This window comes from Suncus etruscus, chromosome 17 (assembly GCF_024139225.1).
Source record: "Suncus etruscus isolate mSunEtr1 chromosome 17, mSunEtr1.pri.cur, whole genome shotgun sequence".
Classification (NCBI taxonomy): domain Eukaryota; kingdom Metazoa; phylum Chordata; class Mammalia; order Eulipotyphla; family Soricidae; genus Suncus; species Suncus etruscus.
The window spans coordinates 31803557-31826433 of NC_064864.1; the positions used below are offsets into that span (position 1 = coordinate 31803557).

At 37.4% G+C, this 22877-nt stretch overlaps 1 protein-coding gene across 1 annotated transcript in view; it reads right to left on the reverse strand.

The window, feature by feature from the left end:
- Positions 1–22877, reverse strand: part of VSTM4 (V-set and transmembrane domain containing 4) — a 109808-nt gene that overhangs the window by 37074 nt on the left and 49857 nt on the right. The window contains exon 5 of the mRNA XM_049790719.1: positions 21612–21645. Within this exon, the coding sequence (XP_049646676.1) occupies positions 21612–21645 (34 nt within the window). The remainder of the gene's footprint in view (positions 1–21611; positions 21646–22877) is intronic.

A 22877-nucleotide genomic window follows, 5' to 3' on the forward strand; every position in this document is an offset into this window, starting at 1 on the left:
ATGTGAATATATTCTGCACATATACTCACAGTACTTTATACTGTACACTAAACTGCACATGTATGTAATGTGAAACATGTATGTATACAAATACTATACTTAACACACATGTAGAGTGTGCACATGTAATGTGTATGTGTAAATGTTTAACACATGACATTGATGAATATATACAGTGTATATACATGGGCTACATATACAGATGTATACTATGGGTAACATGCTATATAACCAGATACTGTAACATATGTGTACACAGTGTAATGTATAGGAACACACTGTACACACAGTATACTGGGGACATGTGCCATATGTGAACTTATATTGTAATACTATTTAAATTAAATCTAATTATTAAAGCATGGGCTTATATAATTTTTGAAAGAAGTGAACTATTTCCTTATATTTAACAAAATAAAATTGGCCATTCTAACATAGTCTTGAGCATTTTAAAAATAAATGAAGATTGAATCACTCATTGTGGGAAAAACTTCAAGAATACATTTCCCACTTAGAATTCCCAGTGATGGTTTATTTTCATTAGGAATGGGAATTCTAACAGTCACAGCCTTGAGGTACAGGGTCAACTGTGTGGATTCACAAATAGTCAAAAGAAATGATGCTGCAAAACTCTGAACATTAAGCAGGCAAAAAGTCAGAGACTATTAAAATTGCTTAAGTATAAAAATCACATAATCAACTTCATTTTTAATGTTTTTAACTCTTGGAATGCATATATTTTTCCACAATAAATTAAGGCATGCTCATGGTTTTAAACTGGTAACAGCAGGCAGGTAGACTAAAAATATAAAACAAAACAAACAAAAAAAAAACCAATTTTTTCTTAACCGAAACAAAACATTCTCAAATATTTACATTTACAGTCTTTTACAATTCTTTGTTTTATTTGATTTTTTTACAGGCTTTATTTTTTTTAAAGAAGTTTTAGACTCATAGAAAATTGAACAAAATGAAGTCTGGATAGATCATAAGTTGCTTGCCTTTGCTAGCATATGACCCCTGCATTTGTTCCCTGGTACCCCATATATCTCCCCAAGTACAACAAGGAGTGATCAGAATGGGACCAGAGTCAGAGTTTTCTGGGTGTGGCCCCAAAACTGGAAAGCAATTTTTAAATTGAGTTAAAGTTACAAAAGATGTGTATATGTTCTCTTCCCACCCTGGTGTACAGCGTTTCTCATAATCAACCTCCTCCCTTAAGGAACAATATTTGTTAAAATAGATGAAACTTTGCTGGTACACCATTAAAAGCAAAAACAAACAAACAAACAAAAACAACACAATAGTTTCCTATGGTTCACTCTTATGTGGTACATTTTATTTGTTTGGACAAATATATCCATCCTTGTAATATCATATAGAATAGTAAAAAGTGCCATAAAAATCTTCTAGATTCCACCTATTCATTCCTCCCACTTTTGAACCATTGAGAACCAATGATAATTTTAATGCCTCCATAGTTCTAACTTTAGCTGAATATCATATAACTGGAATCCTACAATATATAGCCTTTCAGACTAGCTTTTTTCACTTTCCAATATGTGTTGAAGTTTCCTCATCTTTTCACTGCTTGGTAGCTCATTTTCTTCTAGCCCTTAAATAAACATCATTTGTTTTACATACCACAGTTTGTTTATTCATTCATAAAGATACCATGGTGCTTCCAAGTTTTGGTAATTATAATTAAAACATTAGTAGAATGTTTTTGGTAAATTATTTTATGTAAATTATAAATTTTGTTGTTTATAAATTTATTGTGTTAGTTTTGCATTCTATACTAAACATTTTCTGTTATATTCTTGTTTCTTATGATGAAATATACGTCATAGCTTCCTGACAACAACACATTTAATTTGCTTCCTTTATTTGTATAAATAGCATTGTTATAAATATATTTTGCATGTTTTATTTATTCTTAGATATTTCCTTGTAGATAGTATTTCAAGATCTGGAAGTGTTAGTTCACAGAGAAGTAACACTTTTATTTTTCCTTTTTTTTGTTTTTGGTTTTTGGGCCACACTTGGCAGTGCTCAGGGGTGACTCCTGGCTGTCTGCTCAGAAATAGCTCCTGGCAGGCACGGGGGACCATATGGGACACTGGGATTCGAACTAACCACCTTTGGTCCTGGATCGGCTGCTTGCAAGGCAAAAGCTGCTGTGCTATCTCTCCGGGCCCAGAAGTACCACTTTAAAGTATACTTAATAGCAACAGTCAAAATAATCTGACAACTTAGTAGTACTGCCACGTAGCCAATCAGTCAATGAACAAGAATATTTATGCTTTCTTTCCCTTTAACATCAGGTTTATCAACACAAAAATGACACATTTAATGAAAAAAAATATGATCTTTATTTTAACTTACAGAATTTCTCCTGGCTGAAGATGAAAATTGTATAATTCTGTTTCCTTGTTTATGAATGATATACCAGCAACTTATATACTTATTAGCAGCTTGAATATTTTGTATAACTTTTCACACACACTTTCACATCAATCTGACAGATTCATTGGAAACATTCCTCCATTTTCCTTTGAATTGTGGCTTTTATTAAATGCCCTACAATTTTTTTTCTAAAATCTTGGGCAAATTCAATTTATTATTTCTGAGTATGTATTGCCCTTATAAATTGTACTATGACAAAATAAAATACCTCCCAATCCTTCTAACTTTTTATGAACTTAGTTCTTTAGCTTTTTAATATAAAATGAAAGTTTTAAGACATCTATATGGTCTTATGCCATCCTGCCCATTACTTTACACATGCTAAAGAGTTCTGCATTGCCATCATCATTTATCTTCAAAACTGAAAGTTGGGGGCAGAGCAATAGAACAGCAGGTAGAACATTTACCTTGCATGCAGCTTACCCACGTTCAATCCTTAGCATCCCATATGTTCCCTGAGCCTGCCAGAGAAAGTTCTGAGGGCAGAATCAGAGAGTAACCCCTGTAATCACCAGGTGTGATCCAAAAACCAAGAAATAAAGCAAACTGAAAGTTCACTAAATTTATTTCTAATTCATACTTCAGTAATCAGAACTCAAATACAGTAAGTCAGAAATTTTGGTGGGAACTTTTGACTAAGAAAGCCCACTCTATGATTCACTCACAACAAAGTAATTCTACATCTTGAGCTTGAATGGAATTAAACATTTGTCTCTGTCTGACACAAGTGAGTGAGTGTCCCTGGAACAAGCAAACCAAGATAAAAAAAAAATCAAAACAAAACAAAACAGAAACCCCACTTAAATTAGAAGGCAGTGTGACCAGTTAGAGGGGACCAGTTTGTGGGGAACAAATGGCTATGTGTCTTGCTACAACAAGGGTGGGATACAAGGTACGTGTAGGGCCCTTAGTGGAACATATACAAAGTTCCAGTTTGGCTGCTTCTCACTGGAGTCTCTGAATCACACACCAAATCTGGCACTTCTTTTCTATGAAATCTAATAATTGATTTAGTAAATTAGCACAAAACAAGAGGCAGTAAATGGGGGCCAGAGCGGTGGCTCAAGCAGTAAGGCATCTGCTTTGCCTTCAGTAGCCTAGGATGGACCACGATTCAGATTCCCCAGTGTCCCATATGGTCCCCCAAGCCAGGAGCGATTCTGAGCGCAGAGCCAAGAGTAACTCTTGAGCCTCACCAGGTGTGGCCCAAAAACAACAACAACAACAACAACAACAAAAGGGGGGCAGTAAATGTATACTAAAGCTGTTCCATTGTGCTTATAGAGGTGACCCACAAAAATATTGTGGAGATCATAACTTAAATTAGAGGGTATAAAATGGTGAATAGCACTGATCATGATGGGCAGTGAGTAAGGGCAAGGCAGGATAGTTCATCAAGCTACCTAAAGAGAATGATGTCCCACCTAAATAGTTGATGCTATCTTCCTTAGCTCTGTGGGTTTCTACTAATTCTTGGTCATAAATCACTCTGTCCAAGAGAACCCTGCATGAAATAGCATTACCACACACATCTATGCTATACAACTACCAATCCAGGACCCTGTAAGTGGGCAAGTATGAGGGAGGGGCTTTCCCCTTGATCGATGTGCAGCTGCCCGATAATACAAGGAAAAGCAGTAACCTGGAGTTTTTCAGACAGTGAACAAATTATGGACAGTCAAGTTTCTCAGAATCTGAAGTTAATGACAAGTCTAATCTATCTCCTAAGCAAGGCATCATGAAAATACTTGTTATCCACAATTGCTGACTCTCCTATCTGCACAAGAAACCTTATAGAGACCCAGCAAAAGATTGGGAGATGGGAAAGCTAATCCAGGCCAGTCTACCTTCTGGGTCCATTTCTAAAAGAGAATGAGAAAACTAGGACAGGGAAAAGAGCAATTCAAACCAGATCCACAATAGCTGCTTCTCTAGAGTTAAACTTACTCCTTAAGGAGTAAGTACCAGGAGACTAGAGATCAGTATTCTGTGACACTTGAAGTTTACAATAAATTTACATTAAATTCAGGAGTGAGGGATTCCCATGATTGTTACAGTTGCTTAGGAGGAGGGTGCTAAGTCCAAGTTCTGGGGTCTTGGGTGTAAGAGTTATGGCTGGAGCCTAAGTCTTGAGAGTGGGCAGAAAGGAGGAGCACATTTCTTTTGCCCAGGAATTATCTGGAATAATAAATATAAACTGTCTAGAAAGAGGTAGGCTTGGGTGATCTTGTCATGTGGAAATCCTGCTCCTCTACTCTATAGTTCAAAGAATTGGGGATGTAGAAAAAAAGCAGAGGTAGGTGATCCTACCACAATACATAATTATACTTGAGAATTCTAGATGCAGCCACACCTTGCTTTCAGAATGAAATGTGAGATTGAAGAGTGATCCCCTGAGCCTGGGCTAACCAAATCTCATCCTGCAATTTAGTAGCCTCTGTGCCCAGCCTCTCTTTAGGTGGTGCTAAAGGTGCAGATAGCCAAGATGACTCAGGACTACAGCCAACCTACATTCCCCAGGACATTATTAATCAGGAGTCTCCATGAGTTTGGTCATCTTTCAGTCCTTACATAGGCATTGTGAACCTCACCCCCCCTTTTTTTTTGAGGTTGATTTCCTTTCTTCTGATGCTGGATGGTTATCCTTGTCCCTAGACATACAGTTGTTATATGATGTGAAGGTCTAAATGGGGATGCTCAAGAAGTCCAGTTCAATGTCAGGTCAAAGTCTTGAGAAACAGGTGTTAAAGAAGGGGTGTGGGCGACTCATACCAACATCTTTCCAGTTCTACTTCCCAGAGCCCTCTATTCTGAGCCCTAGTCTCTCCATGCTCAATTTAAAAGCTCTTACTGCAATCAAACCTTTTTAACTTTAGAGACATCCCTAAGCTTTCTTCCCAATTATTTAGTTCTGATAAGAATCCCTAGCACACGGGGCCAGAGCGGTGGCACAGTGGTAGGGCATTTGCCTTGTATGAAGCTGACCTAGGATGGACCGTGGCTCAATCCCCCAGCACCTGGGCTCCTAAGCCAGGAGCGATTTCTGAGCTCATAGCCAGGAGTAACCCCTGAGCATCACCTGGTGTGACCCAAAAATTAAAAAAAGAAAAAAATCCCTAGTACAAATCATGGGAAGAACCCATGGATTTCTTTCCAAGCAACTTTACAAGACCTTTTCCCAAGATTTGAGCTACACCTCTGTTACCTTCCAACCCCAGAATACTAAGTGGAATCCTGAAGTACAGGTCTCAATTGTCATGGTAAGACACTTATTAACCATGACAGGTTTCCTCTCAAGAATGACTGCAAATAACGAATGGCAAGACTTGTGTCAACAGGGCAAATTGTACAGACACCTGGCTCTGGGTTTCCTAATATCCATTACAGACTTGTCTTGCCATATTCAAAAATGCTAAAAAGTGACAGAAACTAACTTTTAAGATGAAAGAATCGTGCTCCCCTAACCCAATCACTGTGACTGCATTTCACTCTTTTCCAAAAAAATGAAGACGTTGGACACATAGAACTCTGATATGTATCAAGCATTTCTGACTGTCAACTGTCACTCAGAAACATCATGATTACCACAATTTGCTTTCAGGGTCTTTGACCATGAATTTGGACACAGAAAAGTGGCAATCTGAAAGTCTGAGTCAATGCTCCTACACAGGACAAGCAGATTTTAGGTGGAGTGGAGTGATGTCACAAACAACACATTATCTTCTGCTGCTTTCCTTTTGGAATGCATATTCTAAATGAGATCAAATCTCTATTTCTCTGGAATCCAAAAGACAAATAAAGGTTAAGCATTTATTCTGCATGCAGTTGCAGCCACCACAATCATTTAAGGCTTGGAAATACTTATGGGCCCCCAAGCACACAAGGTGCGCCCCACCCATCAAAATAAAAATAGAACCTACTCCATTGTGAGCTGTAGCTAAGGCATTTCCTGTCCACAACCTCCTGTTGCCTTTTATCCTAAATGGTTTGGGTCCCAGAGAATCTCTTCAGAAGCCCTGTTTGAATTCATCCTTCCTGGTTTCCATTAGTTACATGAGATCATCACAGAAGCTATGCCATGGTATCTCCTTAGATTAAAAGTTTAGTCTTCTCTGGACTGTCTTCTCTGTTGCATGCTCGGGCCTAAGATTTGACCCAGTGTGAGGCTTCATCCACGGAGGACTCCCCTCACTTAGAGGCAAGTCAGCCCATCCAGAAAGGGAGGAGCCAGAGGAGTGTGCTGCCTGCATCATATAGACAATGAATACCACCACAACACGTAGAAAAACCCACAATACAAGTGTGACAATGGGGAAACAACGCAGGCCAGCATCAGACATAGAGAATGAAGATGACAATTCTGAGGACCAGATAATGACCAACCAACTAATCAACCTCTCAGATAAGGACTTTAGACTAGCAATATGGAAGATGCTCAACGGACTCCAAGAAACCATGGATCGATTTGAACAGAACACTAATAAGAACCAAGAAAATATGAAGACAGAAATCACAAAACTCCAAACTGAAATAACATGTCAACTAACAGGACTGAAAAAGTCAGTAAACGAAGTGAATGACAAAATGGATAAGCTCTGGGACAGGGTATCAGAAGCTGAGAATAGACTTGGTGCTGTGGAAGATGAGATACATAACAATTCCATACAGCAGGAGAGATTGGACAAAAAACTTAGAGCAAATGAGCAGACAATGGAAAAATTAGTCAAAGAATGGGAACAGATGAAAATAGAAGTCTATGATAAGATCAACAGAAACAACTTAAGAATCATTGGAGTCCCAGAGACCCAGGAAGAAAATTCCCAGGAAGAATCAATGGTCAAGAACATCATTAAAGAGAAACTTCCAGAGCTAAAGAATATATGTGATCAAATCCTGCATGCCCGAAGAGTACCAACCAAAAGAGACCCCAGAAAAACCACCCCAAGACACATCCTAGTCACATCCTAGTCACAATGACAAATCCCACAGATAGAGACAGAATTCTGAAAACAGCAAGATCAAAAGGGGAAATCACGTTCAAGCAAGCTTCCCTGAGATTTACAGCAGACCTGCCACCAGAAACACTCAATGCCAGAAAGCAGTGGTGGGATATTGTGACAAGACTGAATGAAATGAATGCTTCACCCAGAATACTATACCCAGCAAAACTCACTTTCTGGTTTGATGGAAGAATACATGGCTTCACAGACAAAAAACAGCTCAGAAACATCACAGACACAAAACCAGTCTTAAGAGAAAAACTGAAAGACCTAATCTAAGACAAGACTACCCAAAAGACACACCAAATTTCGAAATAAAGATGGCATTAAATCCCAGGACAATTCTTTCTCTTAACTTCAATGGACTAAATGCACCAGTTAAGAGACACAGAGTGGCTAAATGGATCAAAAAACTCAATCCAACCTTCTGCTGCCTACAAGAAACGCACCTGAATAGTCAGAACAAACATAGACTCAAAATAAAAGGCTGGAGAAAAATTATCCAAGCAAACAACACCCATAAAAAATCTGGAGTGGCCATACTAATATCAGATAATGCAAACTTTATACTCAGGAAGGTTGTAAGGGACAAAGATGGACATTTTATATTAATCAAGGGGTACGTAGAGAAGGAAGAATTCACTCTCCTAAACATATATGCACCGAATGAGGGGCCAGCAAAATATTTAATACAACTGTTGACAAATCTGAAAAATAATATCAACAACAACACAATAATTGTGGGGGACCTTAACACGGCTTTGTCAACACTGGATAGGTCAACCAGACTGAAACCCAACAAGAATATACTAGACCTGAGGAGAGAAATGGAAGAAAGAGGCCTAGTGGATATATATAGGACACTCCATCCCCAGAAACCTGGATACACATTCTTCTCCAATGTACATGGGACATTCTCCAGGATAGACTACATGCTGGCACATAAAACATACCTCCATAAGATCAAGAGGATAGAAATTTTGCAGACTACCTTCACTGACAACAAGGCTCTGAAATTATTTGTGAACTCCAAAGGGACTCAGAAGAAACACTTTAACACCTGGAAGTTAAACAGCCTCATGCTCAATAACCAGTGGGTCCGAGATGAAATCAAGGAGGAAATCAAAAGGTTCCTGGAAACAAATGACAATAAAGACACAAACTATCAGAACTTATGAGACACAGCAAAAGCAGTACTGAGAGGAAAATTTATAGCTTTGCAAGCACACATCAGGAAGGAAGAAGGAGCTTACCTGAGTAGCTTAATGACACAGCTAATAGAACTAGAAAAGGCTCAACAAAAGGACCCAAGAATAGGAAGACAGAAGGAAATAACAAAGCTGAGAGCAGAAATCAACGAAGTGGAAACTCAAAAAACAATCCGAAAGATCAACGAAAGCAGAAGTTGGTTCTTTGAAAAAATAAACAAGATTGATAGACCACTGGCAAACCTAACAAAGAAAGAGAGAGAGAGAAACTTGATAACTCGTATCAGGAATGAAAAAGGAGAGATCACTACTGATATGACAGAGATTCAAAGGGTAATCAGAAACTACTTTGAAAAACTCTACGCCACTAAAAATGAGAACCTGGAAGAAATGGATAAATTCTTGGACTCTTATAATCTTCCACAGTTGAAGGAAGAGGATGTAGCATATCTAAACAACCCCATCACCATTGATGAAATTAAAACAGTAATCAAATGTCTGCCGAAAAACAAAAGCCCAGGTCCAGATGGATTCACTAATGAATTCTATCAAATTTTCCAAGAGGAACTACTGCCAATCTTGGCAAGACTCTTTCATGAAACTGAACAAACAGAAACACTTCCAAATAGCTTTTATGAAGCCAACATCACCTTGATACCTAAACCAGACAGAGACGCTACCAAAAAAGAAAATTACAGACCAATATCACTGATGAATGCAGATGCAAAGATCCTCAACAAAATCCTGGCAAATAGGATTCAATGCCTCGTTAAAAAGATCATCCACTACGATCAAGTAGGTTTCATCCCAGGAATGCAAGGCTGGTTGAACATCCGTAAATCTATCAACATAATACACAACATCAATAACAAGAAAAATAAAAACCACATGATCATATCAATAGATGCAAAGAAAGCATTTGATAAGGTCCAACACCCATTCTTGATCAAAACTCTCAGCAAGATGGGAATGGAGGGAACCTTTCTCAATATAGTGAAGGCCATCTACCACAAGCCAGTGGCAAATATTATCCTCAATGGAGAAAAACTGAAAGCCTTCCCTCTAAATTCTGGCACAAGACAAGGCTGTCCTCTCTCACCACTCCTATTCAACATAGCACTGGAAGTACTTGCTATAGCGATTAGGCAAGAAAAGGATATCAAGGGAATCCAGATAGGAAAGGAAGAAGTCAAGCTCTCACTGTTTGCAGATGACATGATACTCTACTTAGAAAACCCTAAAGACTCTATCAAAAAGCTTCTAGAAACAATAAACTCATATAGCAAGGTGGCAGGCTACAAAATTAACACACAAAAATCAATGGCCTTTCTATACACCAATAGTAATAAGGATGAAATGGACATTAAGAAAACAACCCCATTCACAATAGTGCCACACAAACTCAAATATCTTGGAATCAACTTGACTAAATATGTGAAGGACCTATACAAAGAAACTATAAAACTCTGCTCCAAGAAATAAGAGAGGACACACGGAAATGGAAACACATACCCTGCTCATGGATTGGCAGGATTAACATCATCAAAATGGCAATACTCCCCAAGGCATTATACAGATTTAATGCCATCCCTCTAAAGATACCCATGACATTCTTCAAAGAAGTGGATCAGACACTTTTGAAATTTATTTGGAACAATAAACACCCTCGAATAGCTAAAGCAATCATTGGGAAAAAGAATATGGGAGGAATTACTTTCCCCAACTTTAAACTGTACTACAAAGCAACAGTTATCAAAACAGCATGGTATTGGAATAAGGATAGGTCCTCAGATCAGTGGAATAGGCTTGAATACTCAGAAAATGTTCCCCAGACATACAACCACCTAATTTTTGATAAAGGAGCAGGAAATCCTAAATGGAGCAAGGAAAGCCTCTTCAACAAGTGGTGTTGGCACAATTGGATAGCCACTTGCAAAAAATTGAACTTAGACCCCCAGCTAACATCATGTACGAAGGTAAAATCCAAATGGATTAAAGACCTCGATATCAGCCCCAAAACCATAAGATATATAGAACAGCACATAGGCAAAACACTCCAGGACATTACAGGCATCTTCAAGGAGGAAACTGCACTCTCCAAGCAAGTGAAAGCAGAGATTAACAGATGGGAATATATTAAGCTGAGAAGCTTCTGCACCTCAAAGGAAATATTGCCCAGGATACAAGAGCCCCCCACTGAGTGGGAGAAACTATTCACCCAATACCCATCAGATAAGGGGCTAATCTCCAAAATATACAAGGCACTGACAGAACTTTACAAGAAAAAAACATCTAACCCCATCAAAAAATGGGGAGAAGAAATGAACAGACACTTTGACAAAGAAGAAATACACATGGCCAAAAGACACATGAAAAAATGTTCCACATCACTAATCATCAGGGAGATGCAAATCAAAACAACGATGAGATACCACCTCACACTCCAGAGAATGGCACACATCACAAAGAATGAGAATAAACAGTGTTGGCGGGGATGTGGAGAGAAAGGAACTCTTATCCACTGCTGGTGGGAATGCTGTCTAGTTCAACCTTTATGGAAAGCGATATGGAGATTCCTCCAAAAACTGGAAATTGAGCTCCCATACGATCCAGCTATACCACTCCTAGGAATATACCCTAAGAACACAAAAATACAATACAAAAACCCCTTCCTTACACCTATATTCATTGCAGCACTATTTACCATAGCAAGACTCTGGAAACAACCAAGATGCCCTTCAACAGACGAATGGCTAAAGAAACTGTGGTACATATACACAATGGAATATTATGCAGCTGTCAGGAGAGATGAAGTCATGAAATTTTCCTATGCATGGATGTAAACGGAATCTATTATGCTGAGTGAAATAAGTCAGAGAGAGAGAGAAAAACGCAAAATGGTCTCACTCATCTATGGGTTTTAAGAAAAATGAAAGACACCCTTGTAATAATAATTTTCAGACACAAAAGAGAAAAGAGCTGGAAGTTCCAACTCTCCTCAGGAAGCTCACCACAAAGAGTGATGAGTTTAGTTAGGGAAATAACTACATTTTGAACTGTCCTAATAATGAGAATGTATGAGGAATATGGAGAGCCTGTCTAGAGTACAGGCGGGGGTCGGGTGGGGCGAAGGGAGACTTGGGACATTGGTGATGGGAATGTTGCACTGGTGATGGGTGGTGTTCTTTACATGACTGAAACCCAAACACAATCATGTATGTAATTAAGGTGTTTAAATAAATTAAAAAATATATAAAAAAAAAAGTTTAGTCTTGACCCAGGTCAGTTCCTATTGCCAGTCAAGAGTACAGCAGTGAGGCAAAAATAATGGCACCAATGGTGGTATGTTTTTCTAGGACTCCTTGGGATCCTTTTAGCCCAGGTCAGTTCCTGCACACTGAAAAGAGCATGGCTGCTCTACTTGGCATTACTTCTAGACAGTGAGCAGCACCATAAGACATAAAAACACACCACTACAAAGGTTACAATGGGTAATCAATGCAGAACCCCACCTGCTTAGGAAATGAAAATACTAGTTCTGAAGACCCAATGAGTATCAGCCACTTAGACAGTCACTTTGATAAGGAGATATTTATCACTTTGATATCTATCACTTTGATAGAATGTTCAAAGAACTCAAAAAACCCTGGAATGAATGGCCAATAAGATTGAAAGGATATGAGGGAAGAAATGAGATAATTTCAAAAGGCAGTGACAAAATTTAAAATTAATAGACAAAATGAAAAACTCACTGGGAGGCCCACCATCAGAGTAATAGTTGCTGAGGACTGAATCAGTGAGCAGGAAGATGAACTAAATAACACCTTCATGGGACAGAAGAAGTTGGAGAAGAGCCTTAAAATAAACAAACAGAAGATGGAAATAATCTTGTGAACAGATAACAATAGAACTTTTGGATAAATTCGACAGAAATGACATATGAATCATTGGAGTCCCAGGCAGCCAGGAAGAAAATCCCTATAAAGTAGCAGCAATTAAGCACTTCACTGCTGAGAAGTTCCAGAGGTGAAGTGTATATGCATTCATGTTCTGGATGCCAAAAAAGTACCAGCAAAAGAGACCCATATAAAGAATGCCTCAATGCACATTGTAGTCACAATGATGAAACTTTAGAGATAGGATACTGAAAGTATCAAGATCAAAGAATAAATTACATATGAAGAAACATCCTTAAGATTAAGAGCAGATTTATCGCAAGCAATCCAGGCCCAAAGGCAGTTGTGTGCTATAGTGAAAGAAATCAATAAAATGAATGCCTCACCAAGAATACTTCACACAGCCAAACTTTCATTCAGGTTTGAAGAATGGATTCATAGCTTCATAGAAGAACAACAGCTCAGGAACTTTACAGACTCAAAACCAACCTTTAAAGAATAATGGAAGGATGTACTTTAAGGTAAGACAAAGCCCATTAACACACCAAACTTATATAAAAAAGATGGCACAAATCCTTAGCTCTATTAATGTAAGCAGACTAAATACACAAATTAAGAGACAAGGAATTGCAAAATGTATCATAAAATTGAATCCAGCATTTTACTGTCTGTAAGAAATACAAATGAATAGTCATTGCTTTGACTTCATTGCTTTGAGTAGTCAAAGCAAATACAGATTCAAAGTCAAAGATTGGAGGACAATCCTTCAAGAAAGCAACCACATTAAAAACATTAGCCATACTAATATCAAATGATATAGACTTCAGATTTAAAAAGGTTAATGACAGAGGATCATTTATTAATAAGCAAAAATTATGTACACCAGGAATAAGTCACACCCTGAAACATTTATGCACCTAATGACATCCAGAAAAATATCTTTAAAAAGTGCTAATATACTTTAAGAAAGACATCAATAACAACACAGTGGTAGTTGGAAACTTCGGCACTGCTTTGTTATTTCTTGATAGATGAGCTAAAACTCAACAAGATATACTGGCTTTGAAGGCAGAAATGGAAAATAAGGGCTTAGTAGATACATATAGGGCTTTTATTCTCCAAAAATTGAATACACATTCTTCACTGAATAAATATGAGACATGCTCCAAGATAGACCACACTTCACTTTGCCAACTTTAAACTATACTACAAGGCAGTAGTCATTAAAACAGCATGGTATTGGAATAAAGACAGACCCTCACAGAAGTGGAATAGATTTGAATATTCAGAGATTGATCCATAGGCATACAAGCAATTAATCCTTGACAAAGGGGCAATAAATATAAAGTGAAGCAAGAGAAGCCTCTTCAACAAGTGGTTGAAGTGGTTAGGAAAATTGGTCAGCTACATACAAAAATGTGAACTGAGACTTGTCTTTAACACGATGCATAAAAGTCAGATAAAATGGATTAAGGACCTTGTATCAGACCTGAAAATGTAGGAAGGGTTCCCTATGATATTGACAGTAAAAATATTTTCAAGGATGAAATACCACTGCCCAAGCAAGTAGGAGTAAAGATAAACAAATAGAACTACATTCAACTAAGAAATATCTTAACCTCAAAGAAAATGGTGATAAGGATACAAAGACTATCCTCATAATGGGAGAGAGACACTATTCACCCAATAAACTGATGAAAAATTAATATCCATAACCTACCAGTGTCTTGGCATTGGTAGAGCTATGGAGTAAGCAACATATAACCCTATCCAAATCAGGGAGAATGAAGAGACATTTCCTCAGAAAAGAAATACAGACAATCAAAAGGCATGTGAAAATAATGCTTCACATTATTAGTTATCAAGGAGATGCATATCAAGATAACAATGATATATAATCTCACACCACAAAGTCTGGTAAACATCAAAAGGAAAAAGAACAACTAGTGCTGGTATGGATTCAGGAGAAAGGGACTCTTATTTACTGCTGGTGGGAATGTTGACTAATCTAGTCTCTTTTGGAAAACAATATGGATATTCCTCAAAAAATTACAAATTGAGTTTCCATATGATCTAGAAATACCAGTGCTAGGAATATAACCTAGGAGCTCAAAAACACAATGCAGAAATGCATCTACATTCCAAATTTCATCACAGCACTATTTCCAATAGACAGAATCTGGAAACAACCCAAGTTGCTGAAAATAGATCAGTAAATAATAAAACTGTGGTACATCCACACTATGGAATATTATGCAGTTGTTGAGAAAAATAAAGTTACAAAATCTGCTTATAAATGAGTATTATTATGAGTCAAATAAGCCAGAGGGAGAGGGATCGATATAAAGTGACTGCACTCATTTGTGGAATATAAAAACATTAAATATTATGGTAATAGTATCCAGACATAATAGAGATAAGGGCCAGGATGTCTAGTCCATGTCATAAATAGCTTGTCATAAATAGCAGGGGAATGTAGTTAGTGAAGAGAAGGGACCACTATGACAATGATAATTGGAAATGAATACTCTGAACAAGAACTGAGTACTGAAAGTAGATTAACTGATAGGCATGCTGTTTCTTTAGCAACAATATTGGAAACCAATATTGTTATAGGGGAAAATAAAGAAAGAGGGAATGAGACAGAGTGAGAAAGAGATATAGAGATAGAGATAGATAAAAAAATGTCTTCCACAGAAGCAGGCAGGAGAGAAACTGGAGACATTGTTGGCTATAAATATATACTGGTGAAGGGTGTTGTACATTGTATGACTGAAATTCAATCATCAACAACTTTGCAGTTGTGAAAAAAACTGTATTTTGAACAACTTTGTAACCACTGTGTTTAAATAAAGTAACTGATTTTAAGAACTTAGAGTCTCTGAGTGTAAAATAGCATGTGCCTCAGGGGTTAACTCCTGGCTATACACTCAGATATCGCTCCTGGTTTGGGGAACCATCTGAGACACTGGGGAATCAAATCGTGGTCCGTCCTAGGCTAGCGCGAGCAAGGCAGACACCTTACCACTTGTGCCACCACTCTGCCCCCCCCCCTTCACCCTCTTCTAGACACTCCTTGAATCCTTGAGTCCTGGGCCCTGTGTTGTTCAAGAACAACCACATTTTCATGAGAAACACATTACTCAAGCTAAAAGGTCAGGTAAAGACAGGTATAAAGACAGGTATAAGGTATAAGGTAGGCTGAGTTGAGATTTGTTTCTTTTTCTTTGGACTTCTTTTAGCAAGCATGGATTTTCCTAAAGTCTCTGGAAACTGCACAGGGTCATGTGGCAAGGTCCCTAGCCAGGTTCAGTGCTAAACAAAAGGTCCCTCCCTTACTTGAGAATTTTATTGATCTCTTGATTGTGTCCTGTGGTTCCTGCCCATTCTCCCTTCACAAGAAGTAGTCAGAGAACATGTATTCCCTTCATAGCTTGAGACTTCAATGATCTAACTATCATTTGTCACATGCAGATGATGGAACAGGATTTAGGAATCTGCAGCTTAATAGAAATCCAAGGAGCCACTTGGGTTGCAAAGATATAGCTCGGCTCAAAGTCTGAGTTTGGAGACTAGTCAGATATCATGGCAGGGAATCTGGGCTGCACTGATTGAGAAAAATGCAAGTGGGCAGGGGTACCCAGACCCATGTCTGAGGGTAGGCCTAGCCCCTGCAAGGTCCTAGCATGCAAAAGGTATGAATGCAGGCTTCTGAGCTGCTGATATATCTGAAGACTGGCTCAATGAGAGGATCAAGCAGCCTCAATGATTGCACCAGTTGCTAGACTCTTGTCATTCCTGCTCCCAGGAAAGATACCCTAAACCCGGGGAAAAGAAAAGGCAAGTCAGGGCTGATATTCACATGGTACTTTCAGGCTCAGTTCATAGAAGGCTGCTGGAAGGGGAGGAGAAAAGCAGTGCCCCAAAGCAAATACTCTCACCATTAATGAAGGTCAGACACCACTAGTGTGGGGTATACAGATCCTGAGATAAACCACAGGCCAGCCCTCCATAGAACTGGCCTGTACCCTGACCTCTCCCCTGCCACCCCAGCTAAAATTGCTCACCTTTATAGATTTTGAAAATAGGATTTTAGAAAGTCAGCTTTATTGAAGTAAAATTTATACACTATAAAATTCACTGATCATAAGTATGCAATTCAGTATTTTGACAGAATTATTATAAACACCACTGCAGTATAATTTTATTTTTATTTCTGAAAATTTTTGTGCATATTTTGCTCTGAGGCCACACTGGAGGTGCTCAGGCATTACTCCAAGCTCTGCACTCACAGGACTATGTCAGGCGCTAGGGATTAAACCCAAGTCTACTGCAAGCACCCTACAAACCACTACAGTAAAAGGTCTGTTTTTCTTTTATTTCTTTTAACAGTTGAGTGTTTCATTTTTAATAAAAATATTTTAAAATTAATTGTTTAATTGTATAACTATGAAATATGCAGTTACAAGTTATTCATGGTTGAGTTTCAGTCATACAACATCCCACCACTCCTCACCAGTGCACATTTCCCACCACAAGTGGCCCTCTCGCCCTCCTTCCAAACTGCCACTATGGTAGACATTCTTTCTCTCTTTTACTCTTTCTCCCCTCCTTAGTCAATATGATTTGTGATATTGTTACTGTATGAGGTATCTTTCACATCATTTCATCTCCTTTCAGTACCCACTTCTTATCCAGAGTGAGTGATCATTTCCAACTCTCGTTGTCATAATGATCTCTTCTCTGCCTTAACTGCACTCCCCACCTCTTTTGTAGCAATTTTTATGTATGCGGAGGCTCTATTATTTAGTCCATTTGTTTTGTTTTGGCTGAAGGTCACAGTCAGTAGTGTTCTGGGATACTTCCTGCTTAGTCATTTCGGATGCTGGTTTGGGGATCATGCAGTGCCAGGCATCAAATCCAAGGCTGCTACTTGCATACAAGGTATGTGTTCTAGCTCTCCAACCCCAGCATTTCACATTGTTACATCTCCCTGATGTATTGGCCTTCTATGATTATAAAATTTCTTCTTTTCACCTATATTTTTGTTTTGAATTATATCTATTTTGATAGTAATATGGCTACCTCTCTAATTGTTTGCAAGGTATCCCTTTTTCCTAGCGTTGGGTACTATCTACCATGAATATGTATGTCAACATAGAAGAGTTGTTGATCTTTGCTTACTACTTCTGGGATTACAACTGAGAGTTCTAGTGAAAGTGGGCACTGCACTCTGCTCCACATCAAGCAGAGTCCCTTCTACCACAATGGAGAAGCTGGTGTCCTTACAGCACTCCCTGCCCTGAAACAACTTCTGAGTATCAGAGAGGCAAAAGGCCCAAACTCCATAGCATACCACAGTTCTAATCAGCACATCAGCTGTTTCTCCAGTATAAAAGCCTCATTGTTTAGCATGTATCTGTTACCTATTTCCATAGTACTAAAACAGTTGTGTGTCCATTTGGTTCAGTTTTATAGCTGTTTAGGGGAAAGAGAAGATTTGCTAATTTCCTCACTTATAACAAAACATCTCCTTGAGGACAAACATGTTTGTGCCCACTGTCTGGTCAGCTCTACAAGAGTATAGATTTCTGTTTTATTTCTTTCCTTCTTATTCACTGGTAGATAATATTTGGTAGACAATGAACTCTTAATGAAATAAAATTGCATTCTGAAACTGGTAACAAGGTTTTTAAGGTTCCCTGGCATAACATCAGTTAACACAAAGTAGTCAAGTTTGTTGGGGCTGTTAACAAGATTCCCCAGAGATATCTAAATTCATTTTTAATTGAAACTTTTAGCAAGACAATTATAGAGCCATAAATAACAATATTAAAACATAGAGTTCCTGTTACACTTTGCCTGTATTTTCTCAGAGATCAATCAATTGCTATTTGTTTCATTGATTGTCTTGATTACTTTACTCTTTTCAATTTGATCACTTTCCTTCTTTAATCTTTATCATTTCCTTTCTGTTGTTGGCTTTGGGTTTTAATCATTTTTATTATGAAATATACATTGAAGAGTTGCCTAGAATCAAACTCAAGACCTTATACAATCTATAATTAGAGGCTTATTTTACTCTTCTTTTCCTGTTTTCTTGAGGTGCAACTTTAGAATGTTGACTTGAGCTTTTTCTTTATTTTCACAAGCAAGCCTTTAATGCTATAAATATCCCTGTCAGCACTGTTTTACCTATAACCTACACATTTTATTATACTTATTTTCATTTTTAGTTAATTCTTTTATAAAGTGATTTCCTTTGAGACTTCCTCTTTGGTCATGAATTATTCAAAAGTACATTCTTTAATTTCATATAATAGAGAATTTATTGATGTTCTTTTTTATTTCTAAACTGATTGCACTGTAATCACAGAATACATTTTCATAAGATTTCAATTGTTCTAAATGTGTCACAGTCTTATAGCCTAGGATATGGTCCAAGATAAATCATTTCTTATTGATAATGTTTTGGGGGGTTGGAAAATATATTTGTTTTGCTGGCTAAAGTGTTTTCTATATACCAATATAGTCTTCTTGATTGATTATGTTTATATCTTCAACATCTTTACAAATTTTCTATAGTATCTATCAGCTGTTAGAGTGATAAAGTTGCCATTCATAACTGTGAGTAGATTTATCTATCTATTCTTTCAGCATTTCAGCTTTCACTTTATTTTGAACATTTGTTGTTTGATAGGTACAACAATGAATCTATGTGGCTGTGTTTGAAATGAGTCTTTTGTAAAGAGATATTTTGGTCATTTTTTTAACCCTATATCTATCATTTGACTATCTCTATCATTGACTCATATATTTAAACCATTTACAATTAAAATAAATAGTATGTCAATAAGTAAGTCTGCCATTTTATTATTTATTTTCTGTTGCATTAGGAACTTCTCATTCCTTTGATTCTTTCTGTTCCTACAAAATATTTTTTTATTCAATGTATTTTTCTTGTCGTGTTTTATAAAGAGATAATATTTGGAGGTGCTAGGTGCCAGTAGAGTCATTACAGGTGGTTTTGGGCATGCAGTGCAGGGGATCAAAGTCACAACTTTGCACGGGTGAGACCTATATGCAGAATAGGCCTTGTGCAGAATAGAACACGTACACTATCTCCCCAGTTAATAAAATTTTCAGTTGCATTTTTAGTTATTTTCTTTTATTTATATTTTGGTTTTTAAAGGAGGTCACACCCAGTAGTATTCAGGGTTTTTCCTAGCTCCATGCTCAAGAATCACTGTTGGCACTGCTCAGAGGACCATATGGGATGCTGGGGATCAAACATTGTTGGCTACATTCAAAGCAAGTGCCCTAATACTGTACTATCACTCTGATCTCTTTCCAGTTATCTTGATGACTTATTTAAGAATTATTGTCTTACCACAATCTAGAAGTACCAAAATTCTATCACTTTGAATGAACAATAGAAGGCTCACTTCTAATTAGGTCATTTTGTCTTCCCCACCTCTAAATATCATAGTGCTGTTCAGGAGTGCCATAATTTTTATTTCATCCATAAAATGTTATTTATATCAATTTTTGCACTGCTGGAGATTGAATTATAACCTCACGTATATATAACTGCTCTAGCACTGGGTTATATCCTTGAGAGTTTAAATAGTTTAAGTAAGAGTTTAAATAAATAAATGAGGAAAAGAATAATCTACATAAGAACTCATAGTTTTGGTTTTTGTCTTTAGTGTTTTTTTCTAATAACTTTTATATTTGAAATTTTTCAGTGATTTAATTTTTTAAATGTTGGTCTGATAACAATAAATTTTTAAGTTTTCTCTCATTTAAAAATGTCTTTATTGTCCCCTTTATTCCTAGATGGTAATTTCTTTTTTCTTTTTTTTTGGTTTTTCAGGCCACATCCATTTGATGCTCAGGGGTTTCTCCTGGCTAAGTGCTCAGAAATTGCCCTTGGCAATATGGGATGCCGGGGTATCTAACCACTGTCACGATCTTTTCACAATCTTTCCTTGGCTAGCGCTTGCAAAGCACACACCTTACCTCTAGCGCCACCTCGCCGGCCCCAGATGATAATTTCTTAAGAGAAAAATTACAATTGACAAATTTGCTCTTCCCATGCCTCACTACTTTTTGTTCTCTATGAATTTATGATTTTTTAAATGCACTATCATTCAAATTAGTTTCCCTGCAGATAATGTGTTATTTCTTCTTTACTTGCTTTAAGGAAAAAAATCTTTGTTTTTTTGTAATATTCTTTCACAACCTTCAAGAATCCTTCTTTAATTGTTCCATATTACTTCTTCTTTTTTTTTTCTTTTTTTTTGGTTTTTTGGGCCACACTCGTTTGATGCTCAGGGGTTACTCCTGGCTAAGTGCTCAGAAATTGCCCCTGGCTTGGGGGGGACCATATGGGACGCCGGGGGATTGAACCGAGGTCCTTCCTTGGCTAGCGCTTGCAAGGCAGACACCTTACCTCTAGCGCCACCTCGCCGGCCCCGTCCCATATTACTTCTAAGACACACATTTGTTCTTACAGGAAGAGCAGAAAAAAATAATATTTTTGACTAAACATTTCAAATTTTTGGATAACAATGTTTTACAATAAATTTAACATCTTTTATATTACCAATATGATATGCTTCACAAACAAAACTAGTGCAATAAGTATACAGGCCACATTCTCCAGGAATGGGGCCTTAGAAAAATAGGCACTGATGAGAAGAGATTATTGTGGTTAGAAACAATAAAAGGATTCAGTCTAGTTTTCAACCCTTCCAGTCAATTCCTAAACCAGGACCACATTTAACCAGGACAAGCCTCCTCCAACAAGCAAAATGATCCAACACAAACCACATCTCTAAACTTCTAATGGGTGATAGCAGAGTTTAAAATCTTAAAATTTTCAGATGTATGTATACATGCACACACATACCAATTCACAAACTAATACTCAGACTTTTAGGTCAATATAGTAATTTAATTTATATGGTGATATATCAAAAGAAAGTAAAAGAGAAAGGGTTTCATCTTGGACAGGGGAAAGGAAAAAATATGCCTACCTGTTTTGAGGACATTTCACCAAATAATGTCTCACTGTGAAAGAAAAAGAGAAATTGAAAGTGATAAATAACTAATACTTCAAGTAGATAAATTTCAGGTATTACCAGCAAATGTGAGGAGTTTAGTGTTGCCCAATGGTGGTACATGTCAGCACCCCCAAGGTTTTCCTAGTTGTCTCTAGATCAAGGCAGCAAAACCAGAACATTCCCACCACAGTGATTAGCTGGATCTAGTCAGGTACAATGTAACCCCAGACTTTATGGCATCTGAAACATTCACTTTGGGCCAAATCAGAATGAGTTAGAGTCTAACATGTTGGAATCAGTAACATCAGTCATGAAACTTCTAAACTCTGCTTTAATCTTAAGAAAAGATGGACTTCTGTTACCACTTAAGAGTTTCTCTCTGTAAATATTTCTTGATTGGGGCCGAAGTGATAGTACAGCAGTAGAGCATTTGCCTTACACACTGCTGACCCGGGACAGACCCGGTTTCAATCCCCAACATCCCATATGGTTCCTGAAGCCTGCCAGAAGCAATTTCTGAGCACAGAGCCAGGAGTAATCTCTGAGATCTGCTGGGTGTGGCCCAAAAGCCCAAGTTATAATAATAATAATAATAATAATAATAATAATAATAATAATAATAATAATAATAATAAATTCCAATTAATGTTCTTCTAGGACAGAGGAATTCTTTGGGGAAATGGAAGTAGATAAAAAAAATTCTCTACTATTGATATCCTTGACAGAAACCAAATGATTCTACTGACAACAGAATTCTACTCCCTTTAATAAATAACCCCATCTAAGTCAACTGCATTCACCTCAATTAGAAATAAGGCTAAAAACAGCCATTGGATTCTGGGTTATGTGGTTAACCAAGGGTCCCAAGGAATAATATCTCTCTTTGACTTGTTCAAATCTATCACACTGACTCAAAGCATAGCCACATGACTTGCTTTGGTCAAAAAAAAATCCCATTAAACAATATGTTACAAATAAAGGTATAGAAGACCTTTGTGTTTTGATGTGTGCAGTCTTGCTCTTCTAGGGAATTTATCTACTACATCACTAGAAAAAAATGATGGCATGGAATAGACACAGGTCACTTTAGCTGATCCACTGGCAGATTGTAGCAGCTTGATTAAATATGTCTGAGGCCAGAACTACTTAGCTGAGCACAGCCCAAAATGCAAATGTGTAAAATTAAGTGCAAATAAAATACTTGTTGTGCTAAACTATTATATTTGGAATGATCTTCAG